The sequence below is a fragment of the Geotrypetes seraphini genome, chromosome 9 (assembly GCF_902459505.1).
Source record: "Geotrypetes seraphini chromosome 9, aGeoSer1.1, whole genome shotgun sequence".
In the NCBI taxonomy this organism is placed as follows: Eukaryota; Metazoa; Chordata; class Amphibia; order Gymnophiona; family Dermophiidae; genus Geotrypetes; species Geotrypetes seraphini.
Window position 1 is genome coordinate 44793453 of NC_047092.1, and position 22168 is coordinate 44815620.

A 22168-nucleotide genomic window follows, 5' to 3' on the forward strand; every position below is an offset into this window, starting at 1 on the left:
AGTATAAATCCTAGTGCATATTAAATGTAGATCCCCCAAATTCTACATACTGAACACATTTTAGCGAGCATCACTGACCAGCCCCTACCCCTCCTATGACCACGTTCCCTTTTCTGTGGTACGTTAATAGGTTTGTGAATGGATCTTTCTAAAATGCCGCTTATCAAGATGTATATGCAAATCCTAATTGGAGCCAATTAAATGCAATAGCTCCCAATCATTGCTAGTTATCAGCTTGGTATTCAACTTGGGCACATGCACAAATTTGAGAGAGCAATTGTGGGCATTATATATACCAGGGATCTCAAAGTCCCTCCTTGAGGGCCGCAGTCCAGTCAGGTTTTCAGGATTTCCCCAATGAATATGCATTGAAAGCAGTGTATGCACATAGATCTCATGCTTATTCATCGGGGAAATCCTGAAAACCTGACTGGATTGCGGCTCTCAAGGAGGGACTTTGAGACCCCTGATATATACAATCCAGAGGAATATGTATAGGTGTAAGTTAACTCAAATGTGACAAATTGTCTTTTCTGTTCCATTGCCACTGCCAGCAAATTCCTCAGTGTCTTTAAACACTGCAGATGCTCCCGAACTCTCTCAACTGTTTCCCTGAAGAATGATCACGCTTTTTCTGTTGTTCAATGCTTGCAGCCCAGCTATACCACATTGGAGGGTTGGGGAATGTATCCAGGTGGCATATCTAATTAAGACATGAATTCCCTCTCTGTCCTTCTGCCCTTAGCCTCTCCATGTGCTAAATTTCTCACCGACTTCTCCATCACATAGGTCATCCGTGACCACCACCCTCCCAACCCTCGACTGGAGCCCGTAGGTTCACATTCAGTTCTCACCCTAAAAAAAATCTAAAAGCACCAGTTCATGGAATTTCACTTTGAAACCATATAGGAACATGAGCAGTCCATAAATGTGCACATTGAAGAATGCAGAAAAAGTGCAAAGCCAGCTCTAAATATCTTTCTTAGGTACATGGCAACACAATATGCAGCTATGCGTTTCAATTGACCTAAATTTTCTATATTTTTTTTAATGGCAAGTCATTGGCAAATATCGTCTTCAACCAAAGCATAACTACACAAAATAAAACAGATTTTTGTTTCGGTTCTTTTAATGATTTCTATTTTCTACCCTTGTGGCAATAACATCCATATGAACCAGTGGTTATGGTACCTATACTTCATGCTGACTTTTTAACCAAACTAGCAACGAAATGGTAAAGTGAAACCAGTTCACCAAAAGTCCATTTACTTAAAATGAGGAAAGACAACCAAATAAATGAGTGTGTGTTGGGGAGGGGATGATATATTTCTACAAAAGTTGTAATATGTACACCAAGTCCTTCAGATAACTCCTTGTTTACTTTCTTTTCCATCACTGTATATCCTCTTCCAAATCGGTCTTGCATCTGCATTTATTGATGGAGTACATCTGACACGGCAGAGCACCTTGGCATGGTCCATGTGGCAGGTACATGTGGCATGGTCTGAAAATTCTGAGCATGGTGTCGAACAGACGAGATCACCTCAGCGGCCCTCTTCCTCCCCTTTGACATACAGAATGGATACTCTTTGCTCCACTGAAGATGCTGAATATGGCAAAGGGTAGAATAAATTCATTTTTTTAATTCAACACCGAGGCAATGTTTGCTTGTTTGCTGTCTCTCACCTGTACCTTCTCCCTGCCTGTTTCCCCTTCCTTAGCATCCATCCATCCCCCCTCCCCAGCTCTTCTTCCCTTTCTCCTTCCTCAGTATCTGTGTAGACACGATTCTGGTGCCCTTTATTATAGGCAACTTGCGCGCCAACTTTTTTTTCTTAATTTTTAATTGGTTTTTAAAGGTGCAGTCAATTACAGCACCATTAACGATCAATTAAAACACTTAACTTAGGTGCCATTCGGGTACCTACTGGCATCTTCCAAACGGCGCACATGGGTTCGGTCAGTTCTGCGATTTCTATCTTCCCCAATATCTGGCTCTGTCTTTCTTTCTCCATCAAGTTTACTGAACAGTGATAACTTATGCTGCAATCCCCCACTGCTCTTCCTCCTCCTGAATGCCAGCACCGAGTACATCCAAAGCTCTGAATGATGACCCAGCGTTTCCTGCTCCTGAACTTGCAAAGTGCAAGATCGGCATCAGGAAGTGCTGGCCTGCAACCATTCGTTGGGAATATGTTTCCAGTGCCAGCTCTGAGGAGAAAGAATGGTGTGGAGCGGCAGTACAAGCTCGGTCACTCCATCTGATTCTAGCCTGCTCCACTCTCTCTGTGATTGGCAAATCTGCTGTCTTTTTTTTTTTTTTTTTTTTTTTAGGGGGGAGCAACAAAAATTCTGCTATTCTAGACCAGTAGTTCTCAAACCTATCCAGTCAGTTAGGTTTTCAGGATGTCCTTAATGTACAGTGGTGCCTCACACAACGAACTTAATTCGTTCCAGGAGCAAGTTTGTTATGCGAAAAGTTCGTTATGTGAAACGCGTTTTCCCATAACAATACATGTTAAAAAAAATAATTCGTTCTGTAGCATAAAATATGCTAAGATGACATAAAAAAAGATAAATTTTTGGTTATTATTTTTATTTAGATACATCTAAAAACATAATTGTTTTTTAAAACAACACACATTTTTTAAATTTAAAGACAGACTAAGTAGAGTCTAATTTTACAGTGAGAGGGCAGAGTCTCAGCGGCAAAAACTGGGACTTAACTGTTCATTTTTTTTTTTTTTCTACCGTGTTTCCCCGATGATAAGGCAGGGCCATCAAATAAGACAGCCCCCCCTTTTTAGAAAAAAATGTAAAATAAGGCGCCCCCCCCGCAAATAAGCCACCCACCGATACCTGCGCTTACCCGAATCGGGTGGTACGGTGGGTGACTCCGTGTGGTCCCTGGCACCCCCGACACGATCGGGGCAAGAGGGAGCTCAAGCCCTCTTGCCCCCCCGACTCCCCGACACGATCGGGGCAAAAGGGAGCCCAAGCCCCCTTGCCCCGCCGATTCCCCAACTCCCCGACAATATCGGGCCAGGAGGGAGCCCAAGTCCTCCTGGCCACGGCGACCCCCTAACCCCACCCTGCACTACATTACGGGCAGGAGGGATCCCAGGCCCTCCTGCCCTCGACGCAAACCCCCCCTCCCCCCAACGACCGCCCCCCCCAAGAACCTCCGACCGCCCCCCCAGCCGACCCGCGACCCCCCTGGCCGACCCCCACGACACCCCCAACCCCCTTCCCCGTACCTTTCTGTAGTTGGCCGGACAGACGGGAGCCAAACCCGCCTGTCCGGCAGGCAGCCATCGACGGAATGAGGCCGGATTGGCCCATCCGTCCCAAAGCTCCGCCTACTGGTGGGGCCTAAGGCGCCTGGGCCAATCAGAATAGGCCCGGGAGCCTTAGGTCCCTCCTGGGGGCAGGGCCTGAGGCACATGGTCGGGTTGGGCCCATGTGCCTCAGGCCCCGCCCCCAGGAGGGACCTAAGGCTCCCGGGCCTATTCTGATTGGCCCAGGCGCCTTAGGCCCCACCAGTAGGCGGAGCTTTGGGACGGATGGGCCAATCCGGCCTCATTCCGTCGTTGGCTGCCTGCCGGACAGGCGGGTTTGGCTCCCGTCTGTCCGGCCAACTACAGAAAGGTACGGGGAAGGGGGTTGGGGGTGTCGTGGGGGTCGGCCAGGGGGGTCGCGGGTCGGCTGGGGGGGCGGTCGGAGGTTCTTGGGGGGGGGCGGTCGTTGGGGGGAGGGGGGGTTTGCGTCGAGGGCAGGAGGGCCTGGGATCCCTCCTGCCCGTAATGTAGTGCAGGGTGGGGTTAGGGGGTCGCCGTGGCCAGGAGGACTTGGGCTCCCTCCTGGCCCGATATTGTGTGGGGAGTTGGGGAATCGGCGGGGCAAGAGGGCTTGGGCTCCTTTTTGCCCCGATCGTGTCGGGGAGTCGGGGGGGCAAGAGGGAACCAGGCGGAGAGAGGGCAGTTAAGCGCAGTGCCTGCGCGGAAGGATGCAGCTCGGGCGACTTCGTTGTGTGAAACGAAGTTCGTTGTACGGATCAAGACATAAAGTTCGTTGTGCGCAGCGTTCGCTGTGCGAGGCGTCCGTTATGCGAGGCACCACTGTATATGCAAAGACAGATCTGCATGCCTGTCACCTCCATTATGTGCAAATTCATTACAGCGCTCAGTGGATTGCTATTTCTTTTATGGTAGTGCAATGACTGAAGTCAATAATTGCCCTAATGTTGTAAATTGTGCTAGTATACTATATAAGTAGTGACCCCCTTCTGAGCATATACATTCACTATGGCCCTCTTTTACTATGGTGCACTAATCGGTTAGCACACCTTAGTAAAAAAGGGGGTATATGTTTTTATATTGAATTTTTAAATTTAAATATAGGGCTCCTTTTACTAAGCTGCGTTAGGGCTTTAACGCGCAGAATAGCGCGCGCCACATTGCCGTACGCGCTCGACCTTAATGCCAGCATTGAGCTGGTGTTAGTTCTAGAAGCATAGCGCGTGGTATAGCACACGGCAATTTCCTGCGTGCACTCCAAAACACTAGCGCATCTTAGTAAAAGGAGTCCATAGTGATTAAATACAATTTTCCCTTTGTCCTTAGATTTTATCTATATTTTTGGGCTTACGTATGTTATTTTGCATTCCCGCCTTTCTTTATTATTATTATGAAACTTTTTTTATTGGTAAATAGAATAACAACTCACAACCACAGAATACAGAGAAGGATTGTAACAGTTACAAGAAAAGTCAAAGGAGGGCACCTCCCCCCCAAAGAGGACTGGACTCTGATGTCCTCTCAGGGAACGAAGAAACCCAAACACCCCCCCCACAGACCCATACCCCCCCTTCCCCCCAAACCCCCTCCACCCCCCAACCCCAACAGAAAGGATCCCAGGTCAGACAGGTGGAGCAGAATACAGTTGCAACCCATTCACAATTCGACTACGACTCCTCGGTGGCAAACTGTCCAAGTAGGGAAGCCAAGTATGAATAAAGTCACTACTCTTTCGGCGAGAGGAACAAGCCAGCCGGGCCTCCCAACACATCAGCTCATGTAGTTTGTTCCTCCAATACCAGAAGGAGGGAGGAACATCGGCCAGCCAATGGTTCAAGATACACTTCTTCCCTAAAATATAACATTTACTCAAGAACAACTTTTCAGCGGAAGAAAAAACAGAAAATGCAGGGAAGTAAGCAAACAACATGTGGAAAATAGACAGAGGAACAGGAACCCGAAGGAGATCCTGCAGGAAGGAGGCTCTTCTGCCAGGAGATACAATCCTGCTTTTTTGGGGAGGTCTACATAAGAAAGTTCCGGAAAATATTGGAGACAGCTGAAAACCCCACATAGAACCCTTTGTCAAGACAAATGTCCTCATCAGCATTTCAGAATGGTACTTGATGTGTCACCTTAACACAATGATTTTTACACTTACCCAGGCCTGATGATATGTGCTGGACTTTTGCTTTTAAAGAGCTTTTATGATCAAGTTTTCTTCTGTAAAGTGCTAGAAAAAAAAAACCAAGAAAAGATTGTACATAAAACTAATAGCCAACTGATGTTGTACTTAGCCTTGAGATGCATTGCTCTTTGAAACAGTCATCGCCTTGTTGCACTGCGTAGATTTTGCACATTGGGATTTGTATGAATCTAACCTAGCTTTTGTGTTAAGTCAAAATTATGGGAAGGACTATTATGTAAGCAGCTTCCAGTAAACACACAGAGATTTCAGTTTAAAAAAAATAGTCTAAATTTTAGACAATGAGCCTGCATTACCAGGGAACCTGAACTTATTAGATCATAGAAGCTAATTATGGTCAGTCTCAGCTAATATCTGTAGGATGAACTGACAGGAAAGAGCAAGTACTGGGGGCTGCAGCACTGCACCATGAAAAGGTTGAAGGCACTATGGTGAGACAATGATCGCTCAACCTTAATTACCAAGATATGGGTAAAATAAAAAAATAGTATGGCTGAAAAACCTTAAGGATCTAGGGCTGGATTCTGTAACCAGTGCCCAAGTCAGTGGCCACCTTAAAAGCAGCTGCTGATCACCTGTCAATCATTTTAGGATGCTGGTTACAGATTTGCGGCTTTGGGGAATCCCTGCCATTCAGCTGATGGGAGAAGGGGAAAATTCCCCTGCCGTAATTGGCTGAGCAGCCGTGGCAGGGAACCCCTGAACCCCCCCCCCCCCCCCCACACACACACACACACTGTCCATGGAAGGAAGGATGCCCAATCCCTCCTTCCAGCACCCCCGAACACCCTACCCCTTCCCAAAACCCACCCCATACCCTTATCTTGAAGACTGGCCGGAGGAATGCCCACTCCCTCTGGCCAACAGGCCCACCTCTTCTGAATGGCGGGCCTTCCCCTTCCCAGTGTATCCTGAGATGCACCAGGGAGGGGCCTAAGGCCCTGATTGGCCCAGGTGCCTAAGGCACCTCCTATAGGAGAGGCTTTAGGCACATGGGCCATCCGGAGTCATAGGCCTCCTTCCCAATGCATTCTGGGATGCACTGGGAGTTGCCTAAGACTCCGATTGGCCATATCCCTTAGGCCACTCCCATGGGTGCCAGCAGGAGGGAGGGAGTATTTCTCTTGCCGGGGATTGTTGTGTCGGATGCCAGCAGGAGGGAGTGGGCATCCCTCCTGCTGCAGACAGTGTGGGAGGGTTCAAGGGTTCCCTGCCATGGTCACTTAACCAATTGTGGCAGGGGAATTCCCCCTCTCCCATCAGCTGAATGGTAGGGACTCCCCAAAGCCACGATTCTGTAACAGGCACCCTAGAATGATTGATAGGCAATCTGACTTTGGTGCCAATTACAGAATCGCAGCTTTTGTGAGTCCCTGTCACTCAGCTGAAGGGAGGGGGGGAATTCAACTTCCACGATCAGCTGCTTCAGTCTAGCAGCTAAGCTAAGTGGCTGAATTGTAGGCCAGGGTTTACCAGGCATATATTTCAGCCACCTATCTTGGCGTGATTCATGGCTAGGTAGCCATTTTAGCCCGCTTAATGCCATTTCCGGCATTGACCACACCTACTTTGGCGTTACATGGCCTAAAGTGGCTACCTAGCTGCGATTCCAGCTAGGTAGCCTTTCATTTAGGCATTGGTAGGCACTTCAACCCTGCCGCTTCTGACTGCATTTTTCAATTATTTAGGCATCGGCAGGGTGCCTACCAAAACTTAAATCTAGGCGCTGGTTATAGAATTTCCCCCCCTAGTTACTAAGCTGTGTTTTTATTTGGATTTGGCCCTTTTTCAGATATAGGTCAAAATGAGTTACATTCAGGTGCAGTAGATATTTTCCCTAACCCTAGTGGACTTATATCCAAAGTTTGAAGATGAGGCAATGGAGGGTCAGGTGACTTGCCCAAGGCCAGAAGAAACTCCAATGTAAAGAGCAACACTGGATCTATGAATTTAGTAACACCTAAAGGTTTAAATACATGTATAGACTGGTATTACTATTATTAATTGGAAGTTCTCTTAGTTTTAGAATTTTTACATCTATCCGCTTTTCTGATGACATAATCCAGAATTGCAGCAGCTGAGTTAGTCAACCTATGAGGAGAGGCCAACTTTCCCTCGAGTGATGACATGGAGAGATTTGATTGGCTTATCTCACTTTTAAAGTAAGTCTGAGATGCCACTTTCAGAGTAGGAGGCTGGTGAGATCGAAGAAGCAATAGCTCAGTGAGTAACATCATTTTAGAAACTTTGATATATTTTACATGATTAGGGATATGGAAGTGAAACATCCTTTATTAAATTATAATGACAGAATTGTGAAAGGCAAATGAAAGTCCGGGAGCCCTGAAGAAACGGTTAACACCCGTGAAATGTTGGCTGCTTGTGGGACATCATAAAAGTCTAGCGACACATCAATTAGCACTGTTGTTTAAAATTTCAGTTCCTAATAAGAACCTTAGTGGCATAGGGTCATTCTAAATGGAAGTTTTTTGAGCCAATGATGTGGGCGGAGGTGGTTTGAGCTTTAAGCTTTGCCAGATGAGAACTGAGGCTTTTTCTTCCATTAGATCTGACCTGTTAGCTAACAAAGTGGAGTATCTGTTATTTATTTATATTTAATCCCACTTTCACCTACTGGATATTTATTAATGAATTTCATGACACTCTACCTCTTAATGTTAGATGTCCAATAAAAGCCAGCGTAGTCACTAGTACCATAAATGTGGCTACCGATGTGATCACCTTCAAGCATTTCTCATTATCACTCGTAGGATCCAACGATGCCAATGCTAGAAAAAATATTATTAGAATTTATGATCTTCCATGCATTTTCAGAATACAAACTGTATGGTCTATAGAAAGTGGCAAATGGCTTCATTCTTTGCAGGTGGCAAGAAACATTTGATCTCATTTGATAGATCACCTGTTGCCATCAGCATCAATGATCTGTAATAATTATATAATTATAAAACAGCATTATAACATAAAAGCACAAAATGTAAGCGTATATAAAATATATCCTCAAAATTAAATATATGTGACAAAAAAGTATCCATCATTTAAGCATAAGACCTCAAAAACATTGACAATGTCCACTGAAAATTTAAAAGAGTTTCTCAACAGTAAATCAATAGCATCGCATGCAGTGGCATAGCAAGAGTGGGATGTGCCCAGGGCGGCGGTGCCCCCTCCTACCCTCTTCTATGCCCCCACACATACACACACACCCTTTCCTTCCCCCACATCTCTTTAACTACCCCGACACAAGCAGCATCTTCAACTTGCTGCCCACGCTGGCCTGATTCTCCTGCTGATGTCACTTCCTGGTCCCATGACCAGGAAGTGACATCATAGAAAGAACCTAGGCCAGCGAGAGCAGTAGGTCAGAGTTGGTGCTCGCATCGGCAAAGAGCTAGAGGTACAAGGGGGTAGGGAAAGGAAGGCACATGCGTGCGATGAGGAGAGAAGGGAAGAAGCAGGGGGCAGAGAGGAAGAGAAGTGCTGGCCCCCCACAAGATGGCACCTGGGGCAGTCCACCCCCCCCACCCCCGACTATACCACTGATCATATGAAGGAAGGTGTAAATCACACTTGACTTTTTCCATTTGTCTCTAAAATGTACACCGATAATAAAAATAATGACTGTTCCTTAATCTTCACGTGGCAAAATATTACATTGTTCTCTTCCAAAATGTCACCATTTTTTGAAGCAGTAACATAAAGCTGTTATTCTTTATAGGGTCAATATTCAACCATCAGGTAGTGAGCATTTTGCTCATCAACAACAGTGTTATTCATAGATATTCAAAGCCAGGACCTGTATGGTCTCCAGCTTTGAATATCCAGTTATTTTTAAGCCAGCTAAATCATAGCTGCTTAAGTCGATATTACATTACATTAGAGATTTCTATTCCGCCCTTGCCTTGTGGTTCAAGGCGGATTACAAAAGAGGAGGAGTGTGTGGCGCAGTGGTTGGATCTACAGCCGCAGCTTCCTGGGGTTGTGGGTTCAAACCCCGCGCTGCTCCTTGTGACCCTGGGCAAGTCACTTAATCCTCCATAGCCCCAGGTACGTTAGATAGATTGTGAGCCCACCGGGACAGAGAGGGAAAATGCTTGAGTACCTGATTGTAAAAAACCGCTTAGATAACCTTGATAGGCGGTATATAAAATCCTAATAAACTTGAAACTTGAATTACAAAAAACGTTTTACAGGAAGATATCTGGTAATTTCTAGAGGAGATAAAGAGTAGATGAGGTATTGGGAAGGAGCAAGGGGTATTAAGTCGTTTGCATGAATTTCTTGAAAAGTAGAGTCTTTATTTCATTTCTGAATGTTATGTAGTCTGGGGTCATAATTAGTAGATTGGAGATTTGGTTGTCAAGTTTTGCTGCTTGTGTGGCTAGGAGGCCATCATATAGTTTTTTCTGTTTGACTTCTTTGATTGGAGGGTGTGTGAATGAAGTGTGGGTTTTCCTGTGTCTAGTTGATGTAATTTGGATGAGGCAGTTGTTCAGTTAGGTTGGGCTGTCGCTGTTTATGGTTTTAAATAGTAGACAGTAGAATTTAAATAGTATTCTTGCCGGAATTAGAAGCCAGTGTGAGTTGAGGTAGGCCTCTGTGATGTGGTCGTGTTTCCTCAATGAATAGATAAATCTCAGTGCTGTGTTTTGGATTGTTTGTAGTTGTTTTATCATTGTTGCTGGGCAGGGGAGGTAGAGAATGTTGCAATGGTCTAAAAGACCTAGGAATAGGGATTGTACCAAGAGCCGGAGCATAAAAATAGGTCCCAACTGCTTAAGTTGATATCAAGCACTTAAGCGGACATGGGTTACCACATAACCCCCAGTTATTAGTCTAAATCAGAACCCCATATGGAAACAAACACCCCCTCTGCAACACTAACAGGCCTTAATCACACACACATGAGCCAATCACACAACATATAATAGCAGGAAACAGAAAAAGGAAAAAGAAAGAAAGCTGGAGGAAAAGCCTCAGTTCAGCTTCATCTGGCAAAAAACTCCACCTTTCAAACAAACCCTGCACTCCAAAAAATATAGAAAAAATAGAAAAAGCACTATGGTAGCCTGCAGAGTGGTGTTACATAGCACACCGGGACACACAGCCCACAGTCGTGATGATATGGGGTTTCCATATGGGGTTCTGATTTAGAGTAATAACTGGAGTTTAACTGACCCTTTTCCTGAGTGGATTTGTATTAGTGGGACTAAATTTTGGATTTTGGATTTACCACATAACCCCCACACACATACCCTTTATCAAGCTGTTCTGCCAAGCAGCACGAGCTAAAAGTCAAGCTGCCCATAGGAACAGAATAAGTGGCTCAGCATTTAGTTCACGCTGCATAACAGCACAGATTAATAAAAGGGGGTAGGGAAATAGGTCCCATTTATGTAATAAACCTGATCGCTTAAGGGCTGAATATTGACTTAAGCAGCCCCCAGCACAGCTGGTTTATAGTTAGGCGCTAACCACGATATTCAGCGTGGCTAGCCCTGACCAAGAGATTTAACCAGCTAAATCATTTTGAATACTGGGATCTATGGATCAGATTTTATAAATGGCGCCTACACTGTGCCTAGAAATAGTGACGTCTACTGCATGTCAATCAAATCTAGGTGCCATTTATAGAATTGCGCTTAGTGGCACCTAAATTTGTTAGGCACCACTAAGCACCTACAATGTAGACATCTGTATGTAAGCAAGAGATTTTCTGACCAACAATGTAGGCACCTTGCCATGCCTAACTCAAAACAAGCCTATACTCTACTCCTAACCATGCCTGCTTTTCAGTTAGGTGTTGCTAGGCAAGGCTAGGTGCCTAGGTGTAGGCGTCACCAAGTGCCTAGTTACACCTAACTGAAATTCACACAGAACTTTAATTAATGGTTTTTTAATTGTTTTTCTAATTGTTTTAATGGCATTTTCAATAAAAATGCCGATTAAGCTCAATTAAAAAAAAAAAAAAAAAAAAAACTTCCACATGAATTTCAGTTAGGCATCACTAGGCTCCATTTATAGAATTTGACTCTACGGGGCTGATAATCAAAACTTACATATGTCTGAAAACCCACCCAAGTCGGCACTTGGACAATCTAAAAGATAATCGAAACGACTTTTTGGACCTATCCTGGGACATTTTAGGCCTTTGAATCCCAGAGCTGAAAGGGACATTTTTGAAGGAGTGGGTGGAATTTGGGCCGACCTAGACTTAGGCCCTCTTTTACAAAGGCACACTAAGCATTTTAGCATGGATTTAGTGCGCGCTAAATCAACGTGTGTGCTAACTGCTAACACTTCCATAGGATAACATGCATGCATTAGCGTTTAGCACGTGTTTAGTGTGCACTATTTAGCACGCACTAAAAAGCTTAGCGCACCTTTGTAAAAGAGGGGGTTAGTTGTCCTGCAGGGATAATCGAATGTTTGACGAGACCGCCTAGGCAAAACGTATACGTTGTGAGTTAGACAATATAAAGACAGGTATAAGTGCCCAAAAGGTATCAAAAGTGACCAGATAACCACTGCAGAGACAAAGTAAAAACCCACACACACACTCTCCCCGTGTTCACTGACCCCGTTACACCCCCATAAAGTTCAGAATAAAAACGTACATACCTGCCTCCGGAACATCAGCACCTGGCATAGGAAAGCCTAGTAGAGCTGCACAAAGGTGGCTTAAGTAGTCTGGGGGGTGGGCTAGTGAAACATAGCGAGGAGGACCCAAGCCCATAAGCCACTCTAACCACTACATTCATGGTGGAAAATGTGTGCCCACCAAAAAAAAAATAACAACCCAAAACCCTACTGTACTGCCATATGGGCGGCACCTGTAGCCATAAGGGCTATGGGGGTTGTAGACAGGTAGGTATAGTGGGTTTGGGGGTGTTTTGGGGGGCTCACCATAACCTATAAGGGAGTTCTGGTAAGACGTTTATGTGGCACCCTTTTTGTGAAGTTCACAGCAGTGCCCTGTAGGGTGCCCCACTGCTCTGTTGCCATGTATGGGTGGCTGGTCCATCAGAATACTGGCCCCTCCCATGTCCAAAAGGTCTTGTTCTGGGTGTTTGGGACTTGGACAAATTATGGTTCAGAATGTGATATAAAGATATACGTCTAGATGATCAAATGCCTGGACATACAGAGAGACGATTTTCAAAAAATAGAATAGCTTAGACATACTTTTCAAGAATAGATATTTTACTGGTGCCAACTTTGGGCAACTAGCACCCTACGTCCAAATCAGACATTTCTTTTGATTATGGCCTTCCACGTGTTTTAGGGAACTTTCCTGTAGAATACTGAAAAAGGAATATTTGATGATACCAAATAAAGGACTCCTTTGTCAAAGCTGCAGTTAGAAAGTGGCCTTTCTAACTGCAGAATAATCAGTCAGTTTTCAGCTATAATTGGATAATAGCAATAAACCCCCTCTTCTACGAAACTGTGATAGCAATTTTTAGCGTGGTGAGCTGCGCTGAATGGCCCACGCTGCTCCCAACACTCATAGGAACTCTATGAGCGATGGGAGCAACGCGGGCTATTCAGCGCAGCTCACCGCGCTAAAAACTGCTATCACAGTTTCGTAGAAGAGGGGGTTTATTGCTATTACCCAATTATAGCTGAAAACTGGCTGATTATTCTATTAAACTGCACGCAAAAGTCGGACGTGCACCCAAATTTGCACATGCAGTTTTGAGTACCATTTATACAATTTGGAGGTAAATGGATTATTTTGCACATAATGCACACAAAAGGAAACAAAGTCCATTTCACGTTTCTATTTCAAAACGACTCATATCCCTACCACATATATGCACACAGATCTGCACCAAACTTAAAACTGAACCCAGACATTATTTATAATGATTGATTTCAGTACTTACAACATGGGATATTACAGATCTGAACGGGGACGGAATAGTTTACATCTGTCCTCCAGCCCTAGTCAAATACAAAAGAATTCACACTATATGGTCATTACAATTTTCTTCATTTATTATGGGGCAGCATTGAGGAAAGTTTGGTCATTGCTTTGAATAACAAACTATTCCAATATCAATTTATTACTGTTGGTGGAAAATTATGCATCAAAAAGACAAACCTCTTTGAGGACAATTGTCAAAAACTTTAAACCGGAGTAACCAGTAATTTACCCTGGTTGACTTGCTTGGATGGAAATTGTCCTGAATTGTCCAGTTGGAAGCATGTGCTGGCTTCCTCAGTGTGCACTCATATTGAAGGATTAAAAGAAGACATCCCCGTGATTGTGTTTAGATTAGGGGAAGAAGACAGTGCACATAAGGGAGATTTGCAAAAGTATGCATGCTATTTTGCCCTTTTCAGAATAAGAAAGTACAAACTAGCAGAGTAATTCTATAAAGAAAGCACTGGCATTTATTCAGCAAATATGCAAGAATACTGATATACTGTACAAGGTGAGACAAAAAAAAAGTAATTTCTTGGAATTTTTTTGCCATTTTCCCATCAACTACTTTTTCAATGAGAGATTTTATGGATTTATTTAGTCATCCTATGTATTACTATTAAATTACATTTAATTATCTTAAACTATGTTGGTGTTACAGACATTTTAGTGATACGACCTAGGGATTTTTTTCACTTTAAAAATGGTTGAGCTACAACACAGCAAAATAACAAATGATACAATTAACAATGTGTCAGAGCGTCACAGTTACTGTGAATGCTCAAAGGACCTGATTCTTGAAACGTGTGTCCCAATTGCAAGCAGTGGTTGGCATCCTACCAACAACTGGCAGCCAATCGGGATACAAGTTTTTTTGTTTTGTTTTTTAAAGTGTCTGAGTCATCTAATACACAGTTCTTCAATCGCCGGTCCACGGACCGGTGCCGGTCCGCAGAAAATTTCTGCCGGTCCGCACAGGGCCGGCGAGATCAAATCTGCAGTTAAATTTCCTACCGACTGCGGTTCCTCCCGACTGCGGTTCCTGCTGACTAATGTTCCTCCCAGCCTCAGGCGATCAAGACAGGCTGCCGACATCGGGGTCTTCCCTCTGTGAGTCTCGCTTGTTCGGAAACAGGAAGTTGAAACAAAATAGGCGGGACTCAGAGAGTGAAGGTCCCGATGTCGGCAGCCTGTCTTGATCACCGCCCCTGCCGAGTTGCTAAAGAGGGCCGCGGGGAAGTTGCGATTAGAACGGAGAGAGCTGCAGATTCAGGTGCAGGTGGAGGGAGATGGTCAGCATGTGCGAGCAAGATCCTGGGGAGCCTTCACAGTGGCTGTCTCCCCTCCCACCAGCTCTCCTATTTGCCAGGGCAGTGATTTACCGGCAACTTCTTGCAGGCAAGTACTGAGAGCTGCTGGAAGGGGAGACAGCCACTGTAGGAGGCAGGGAAGCTGCTGGATAAAGGGAGAGATGTTACTGGACTTGGAGAGAGTTAGAAGGAGAGATGCTGCTGGAAGGGGAGGAGGGAAAGGGATGGGAAGAGAGTTAATGTTGGATAGAGGGAGGAGGGAAGGGAGAAGAAGGAGAGATGCTGTTGGGAGGGGAGGACGGAAAGGGATGGGAAGAGAGTTAATGTTGGATAGAGGGAGGAGGGAAGGGAGAAGAAGGAGAGATGCAGCTGGAAGGGGAGGAGGGAAAGGGATGGGAAGAGAGTTAATGTTGGATAGAGGGAGGAGGGAAGGGAGAAGAAGGAGAGATGTTGCTGGGAGGGGAGGAGGCAAAGGGATGGGAAGAGAGTTAATGTTGGATAGAGGAAGGAGGGAAGGGCGAAGAAGGAGAGATGCTGCTGGGAGGGGAGGAGGGAAAGGGATGGGAAGAGAGTTAATGTTGGATAGAGGGAGGAGGGAAGGGAGAAGGAAAAAAAGGAAGGAGGGAAGGGAGAAAGAAAAAAGGAAAGAAACAGCTGGCAGGGAGATTACAGGAGGGGAAGGGGATCAGGGTGGAATGGAGAGATTAGATGAGGGAAAGGGGAGAGAGAGGAATGAGAAAGTAGAGAGACATTGATGCTGGAAAGGGGGTCAGCAGAGAAATGAGAGAGGGATAAAGATGCTAGATCTGGTGTAGGAGAGATAAAAATGAAGAAGGCAGTGAAGCTGGAATGAATGATGTAAAAAGGAGAGAGGAGGAACAAGCTGGATGGACAGGGAAGAGGGGCATAGAAAGAAGTCAGATACATATGGAAGGGGTAGAGGACAGACATTGGATGGAACGGGCAGATGCTGGAAGGAAAAGAGTGAAAAGAAGATGAAAGCAGAAACCAGAGACAACAAAAGGTAGAAAAAAATAATTTTATTTCTATTTTGTCATTAGAATATATCAGATTTGAAATATATTTCCTGCTAGAGACATAACTGGGGACTGCAGTATTCTGTTAGCATGATATTTCTATGTAGCATTCTATAATAACTTGGCTTGTTCAGTTTTCTTGATAGTAGAGGGGATATATGTGAAGGGGAGGGGAGACAGGGTTTTTGTTGGTCCGTGCTCTGTATATTTGTATTTATAAAATCACAATTGTTTAGAATATTGTTTCTTTTTATACTTTAATAAAATACATTCAATATAAAATCATAACTGCGGCTTGTGCAGATGGGATCAGATGGTTTGTGGGGACCGAGCTCGCGGAGATGGGGCGTAAACAGGGTTTTAAAATTTTTGTCCTAGTAGTTTGCCGGTCCACAAAATAATTCTTTTATTTCTGCCGGTCCACGGGTGTAAAAAGGTTGAAAAACACTGATCTAATAGATGCTGGCACTGTCATCTTGAAGCTGGGACATTAGATCATTTGTTATTCTATTGTCTATTAATACTTGCTTTTTGGAAATCAATATGGAGTCAAATAAATAATTTGTTAGATAATCCGGTAGCATTATCCTATGACACCGTATTGTTTGGCATGTCAATGAGGGCAAAAAGTCAAATATCCTCTAATAACAATAAGCTTCTACTCATTATGACAGGGGTTGCCATACAACAGATTACGAATAATTAGAAAAATTGGGTTAGGCCGAATTATAGCTTTTGGTGGAACTCTTTGTGTCACATATTCAAAATGGAAAGGATAATTGCCATGCAGCAGGGAAATTTTAAGAAATTTCAGGTTATTTGGGAGCCATTAACAAGCTACTGTAAAGACTGAAATTACTGCATAGAATATTAATTTTTTCCCTTTTGTTCATACACGTCCAGGGTGGGATGGTGGGGTGCGAATATTTTATGATTTCTTTTGCTTATGAATAACTGTTGGGTATAAGGGAGGGGGATATTTGATGCGAGTTAGAATTTGATGATGTATTAAGTGATGTTAAAGTATAAATGGTTGTATTATATGTTACACTTATTGTGAGTTTTAAAAATTAATAAAGATTAACAAAAAAAAAAAGGCTTCTGTAATGCATCTATGGAGTTGCATACCCATGCTTAAGCATGCCCAAGGTGGGGCATGGTTTCATCTGGAAGTGATCTTGACTCCCTCGACTTCTTTGCTCCTCTTGCCTGCTCAGCCCGATTACTGAAGGGTTCTCTGGTCCCAAAGAAGGAGACTGATACCTCCGAAAAGGATTTCCCGTAGAGCCATTGATTTTTCCAGCATGAATGATGGATGATTTAAGGACATTTATTTCACGCATTTGGAGATAAGTACTTTTATTCTCGCATTTACTGTTGGGTGTTTATCCACTTGAAATGAATTGTTATCTGTGATCCAGGGGAGAATTCTTGAAAGTTGGACCTCTAGCTTGATTGTGAGCACTAGCGATTACTCATTGCTGTCAGAGTACACTGGGAAGTACTTTATTTCATACCCGATATTATTTTTTGACTGTGAGTTTCACTATCATTTAAATTATTACACTGAGCATACTAGGACCTGGGATGTTACACGCTTATTAACACGATTTGGGTTAACACAGCTGACAACTTTGGGGAACAGATATGTCCTGTCAATTAAGTTGTGTGTACTGAGGACCTGGTTCACACATTATAATAATTCTAATCTAATCTAATCTTCAGTTTATATACCAGGTCATCTCCCAGCAGAGCTTGACTCAGTTCACATATAATTTAGACTGGAATACAAAGAAGAGGAACATGAGAGAAAAGAGCTATAATGTTATTATTTCATTGATATTGTAGTTAAGCCATTTAAATATTGCGAGAAAAACAAAGTTTTCAAAGCTTCATAAAATAGATGTAGTTGGCCTATCAGTCTAATAGAGTCAGAAAGTCCATTCCAGATATCTACCAACCTGAAGAGAAAAGATTGACTAAGTTTCCCAGCAGGCTTGATTCCCTTAAAAGAAGGGAAAGATCGCTTATATTTCTGTGTATTCCTCAAATGACAAGATCTAAAGATATTCCAACATAAAGGCCCCGATTCTGTAAACTGCGCCTAACTTTAGGTGTGCTTTAGGCATCCGATTTAAGTGAATAATGAGCGATTTAAGGATCTTAACAAGCGTTAATTGGGACTTAGACGGAGTTAGGCGTCCTTTAGCGTCCTTAGAACACAGACGCGAGATAGGCGCAGATGTAGGGAAGTTTGTAGACATGGGCGTTTTTGCTTCATTTCAATGGAATTTCAGCTTTCTTAGTCAGAGACTTCCTATAGACACAAATCAGTAAAAAACACCTTTTTATATATAACACCATAGAGACGTCTATCTGGCGTCTATATGGGGTTTATGGGAACACGGGCCTAATAGGCGCGTAAGATAAGCTTAGTGTATGAGAGACATCTATACGATGCTTAAATAGTGCCTAAATAACGCTAATTGCCACTTGTGCCACATGAACGTCTTAAGCACGCCTAAAGTTAGGCGCACTTTACAGAATCTAGGCCAAAGGGACTAAAGAGTCAAATATTCCATAGAGAAGCTTGAAGATTATAAATGCGCATTTAAACTGGATCCTAAAGCAGACTGGGAGCCAATGAAGCTTTATCAACAGAGGGGACACATGGTCATACTTTCATTTCCCCCAAAATAAGCTTAGCTGCCGTATTTTGTATCAACTGAAGTCGTTTTAGACTGCCCTGCTTAATGCTCAAATAAACCGAGTTACAGTAATCCAGCTGGGCAAGCACAGTAGATTGTATCAACACTGAAAAATGTTCTTGATGGAATAATGACCTAACTTTCCTCAACATACGCAGACTTAAAAAACACTTTTTTGTCAAAGAATTTATCTGTTGAGGTTTCACATGTTATCAAAGTGTGATAATTCTTAGTATACTCTTTAAATAGGGGAAAAAAATTTCTATTCACTATACTATGTTACATTAGTATTCTACAAAGGAAAATAGATACTTTCCTTTATAGAAAAACTTCAAATGGGTGACTCCAAATGGGGTACCCCTTTATAGAATTGCTCCCTTATTAAGCATTTTTGCCAGATTCTATATGGTAGGGTGCCAAGATTTGGGCATGGATCCCAGATGCAAATACAAACTAATGAGTCAATTAAGAGTGAACAATCAATTACTGGAGTTCATTGGAATTGAATGGCATTTAATTGGCAGTAATTCAGAGTTACATAGTAACATAATAACATAGTAAATGACGGCAGATAAAGACCCGAATGGTCTATCTAGTCTGCTCAACCTAATTCAATCTAAAAATTTGTTGGGTGGGGTTTTCTTCTTCTTCTTAGCTATTCCTGGGCAAGTATCCAAAGCTCTGCCCGGCACTGTTCTTAGGTTCCAACTACTGAGGTCTCCGTCAAAGCTCACTCCAGTCCATCTACACCCTCCCAGCCATTGAAGCTCTCCCCAGCCCATCCTCCACCAAATGGCCATATACAGACACAGACTGTGCAAGTCTGCCCAGCACTGGCCTTAGCTCTTCAATATTTACTATTATTTTCTGATTCTAGATCCTCTGTGTTCATCCCATGCTTTTTTGAACTCCGTCACCATTTTCATCTCCACCACTTCTCTCGGGAGTGCATTCCAGGCATCAACCACCCTCAACGTAAAGAAGAATTTCCTTACATTTCTCTTGAGTCTACCACCCCTCAACCTCAAATTATGTCCTCTGGTTTTACCATTTTCTTTTCTCTGGAAAATATTTTGTTCTATGTTAATACCTTTCAAGTATCTGAACGTCTGAATCATATCTACCCTCTACCTCCTTTCCTCTAGGGTATACATATTCAAGGCTTCCAGTCTCTCCTCGTACATCTTTTGTCACAAACCTCCTATCATTTTTGTCGCCCTCCTCTGGATCACTTCAAGACTTTTTGTGTCCTTCGCCAGATACAGTCTCCAAAATTGAACACAATACTCCAAGTAGGGTCTCACCAACGACCTGTACAGGGGCATCTTCCATATGCTCTGTTCTATAACATGCACGCCTATATTTCATAGCGTGCAACTCAAAAGGGGGCATAAGCATGGGAGGGGCATGTGGGGTTAGGGGCATTCCCAGAAATTAGGCATAATGTTATAGGATACTTGGATTTACACAGGCAACTCTTGCTGTCTTTATCTGTTATTGTTTTATTCTTATTTCGTCTTTTAATGTTTTATTCTTTATTCAACTGTTATTGCTTTATTCTTATTCCTTAAACCATTTTGTATTGACTTGTCCTTGAAAATGGCATAAACAAGTAACCCCCTCCTTTACAAAGCTACGCTAGTGTTTTTAGCACCAGCCATGGCTCATTCTATGAGCGTCGGAGCTGTTACCACAATGGCAAGCGCTAAAAACACTAGCGCGGCTTTGTAAAGGAGGGGGTAAAAAATATACTGTATATTGTTAATGTGTCTTGCAAGGAAAGAAGAGCATTTTTCTCTCTCCAGACCTACCTGAATACAGATATCGGAGCCACATATATCTGATGAAATATTAAGGATCACTGAATCCGACTTTCCCTGCAGGAAAAAAAAATAGGGGAGAAAATTATTAAACTACAATATCCAAGCACATGAAAAAAAAATGTTCTTAAAAGTTACCAGTTTTGCCTTGTTGGAAAGGGTTGCAAGAGATTTAGGCATATTGAAGCAGATTCTATAAATGATGCCCAAATGTGGGAGCCAACAAAATGAGCGCTAAGAGCTACTCTGTAAACAGTGCTCCAAGTTGAGCAGCATTTATGGGATAGCATGTAGTGCTGGAGTCTGCGCCAACTTTGGGTACAAGGATTTACACCAACTGAAACCTGGAGTACATTCTCAAGCCTAAATCAGGCATTGATCCCCCATTTCTATATTACTGCATGCATCTTTAGTGAACACCCCTGAACCACCCATGCTCCTCCCATGGCCACTCCCTCTTTTCATTTGTGTGCTAAGGGCCTGATTCTCTAAAAGCCACCAATCGTGTGTCAATCACACATTGTTGTCCTTTAGAAAACTGAGTCCTTTAGAAAACAGTATTTTACAGACCTACATTTAAGGCTCGTGCCTAGGGAGATGCATAAGAATGCTTACAGACACCCAAGGCCACTTCCAGTTGAAACCACACCCATGCCGGCCTTGGGTGTAGGTAGGCGTACCTAGACACCTCTGTAGGCAAAGTCAGATGACTATATTGTAGGCGTCCTTCGCAGCATGGATATTTTTTTTTAACGTGCATCCCGATTGGCTGGTGAGGCGGCAGGACATCTACCGCTGCCTACAATTGGGATGCCATTTGTAGAATCAGTCCCTAAGGGCCTAAAAAATCAGTGCCAATTAGTGTGGCACTAAAAATTAGGCACACATCATAGAATCATGCTTAGGTGGCGCTATGCATTCTAACATTTAGGCGCATCTTATTTATGCCAGGAGTTTCTTGGCCTAAATGCCTATGTTTAAGTTGGGTGCCATTAGCTCCTGACTTAAAATAGGCACCTAACTCAAAAACATGCCCATAATCTGCCCTTAACCATGCCCACATTTAACTATGCGCTTTGCTCTAAGCGCCCAACTGTTGTAGAATCATGTGCCTAGCTTTCAATTCACTTAGTGCCAATTAAGAGGTGTTGCATGCTGATTATCGGTGCCAATATAGCCTTTTAGTTAACCAAGTTATGCGCCTACATCAACTAAGCCCCCGATGGGATAAACAAGTGGGATCACTTTGGGGAATTGCTTAGGGGAGTGTTCTTTTAAGGGGAAGGTTCTTCTGAGTGGGAAGACATGTTGGACCGACGGCCCTTTTCTGCCATCATATTCTATGTTTCTAAATTTAAGTACACATTATAGAATTTAGGGGTAAGAGATTTACATGTGCATCTTTACGAGAAAAGTGGATAATGCCAATAATTGATATTAGTGCCCAAATATTGGCAATAATTGGCTCTTTACTCATATTGCATGTGCAATTAATTTGCACACACAATTTTGAATACCATATATAGCCAGGAACAAAAATATCATGGCAATAGAAAATAAGAAAGGGTTCTCAGTTCTGGTTCTTAGGTCACTCCAACAGGTCTGGTTTTCAGATTAACAAAATAAGGGGCCCTTTTACTAACACTTAGGGATCCTTTTAACAAGGTGTGCTATGGGGGTTAGCGCATCGGACATTTCATCACGCGCTAACCCCCGCGGCAAGTCCAAAAAGTAATGCCTCGTCAATGGAGGCGTTAGCGACTAGTGGGGCAGGCAGTTGAGCAAGTGGTATTCCACGCGTTAACCGCCTACCGCACCTTGATAAAAGGAGCCCTTAATG

The 22168-nt window shown here is 43.4% G+C and overlaps 1 protein-coding gene across 1 annotated transcript in view; it reads right to left on the minus strand.

Annotated features, from left to right (window-relative positions):
- Positions 1–876: 876 nt before the first annotated feature.
- The window catches only part of IL17REL (interleukin 17 receptor E like), a 108211-nt gene continuing 86919 nt past the window's right edge, over positions 877–22168 (minus strand). The window contains exons 14-18 of the mRNA XM_033959313.1: positions 20320–20385; positions 13413–13470; positions 8172–8291; positions 5458–5529; positions 877–1606 (exon numbers count right to left, since the gene is read on the minus strand). Coding sequence (XP_033815204.1) covers positions 1545–1606; positions 5458–5529; positions 8172–8291; positions 13413–13470; positions 20320–20385 — 378 coding nt within the window. The 3' untranslated portion in view covers positions 877–1544. The remainder of the gene's footprint in view (positions 1607–5457; positions 5530–8171; positions 8292–13412; positions 13471–20319; positions 20386–22168) is intronic.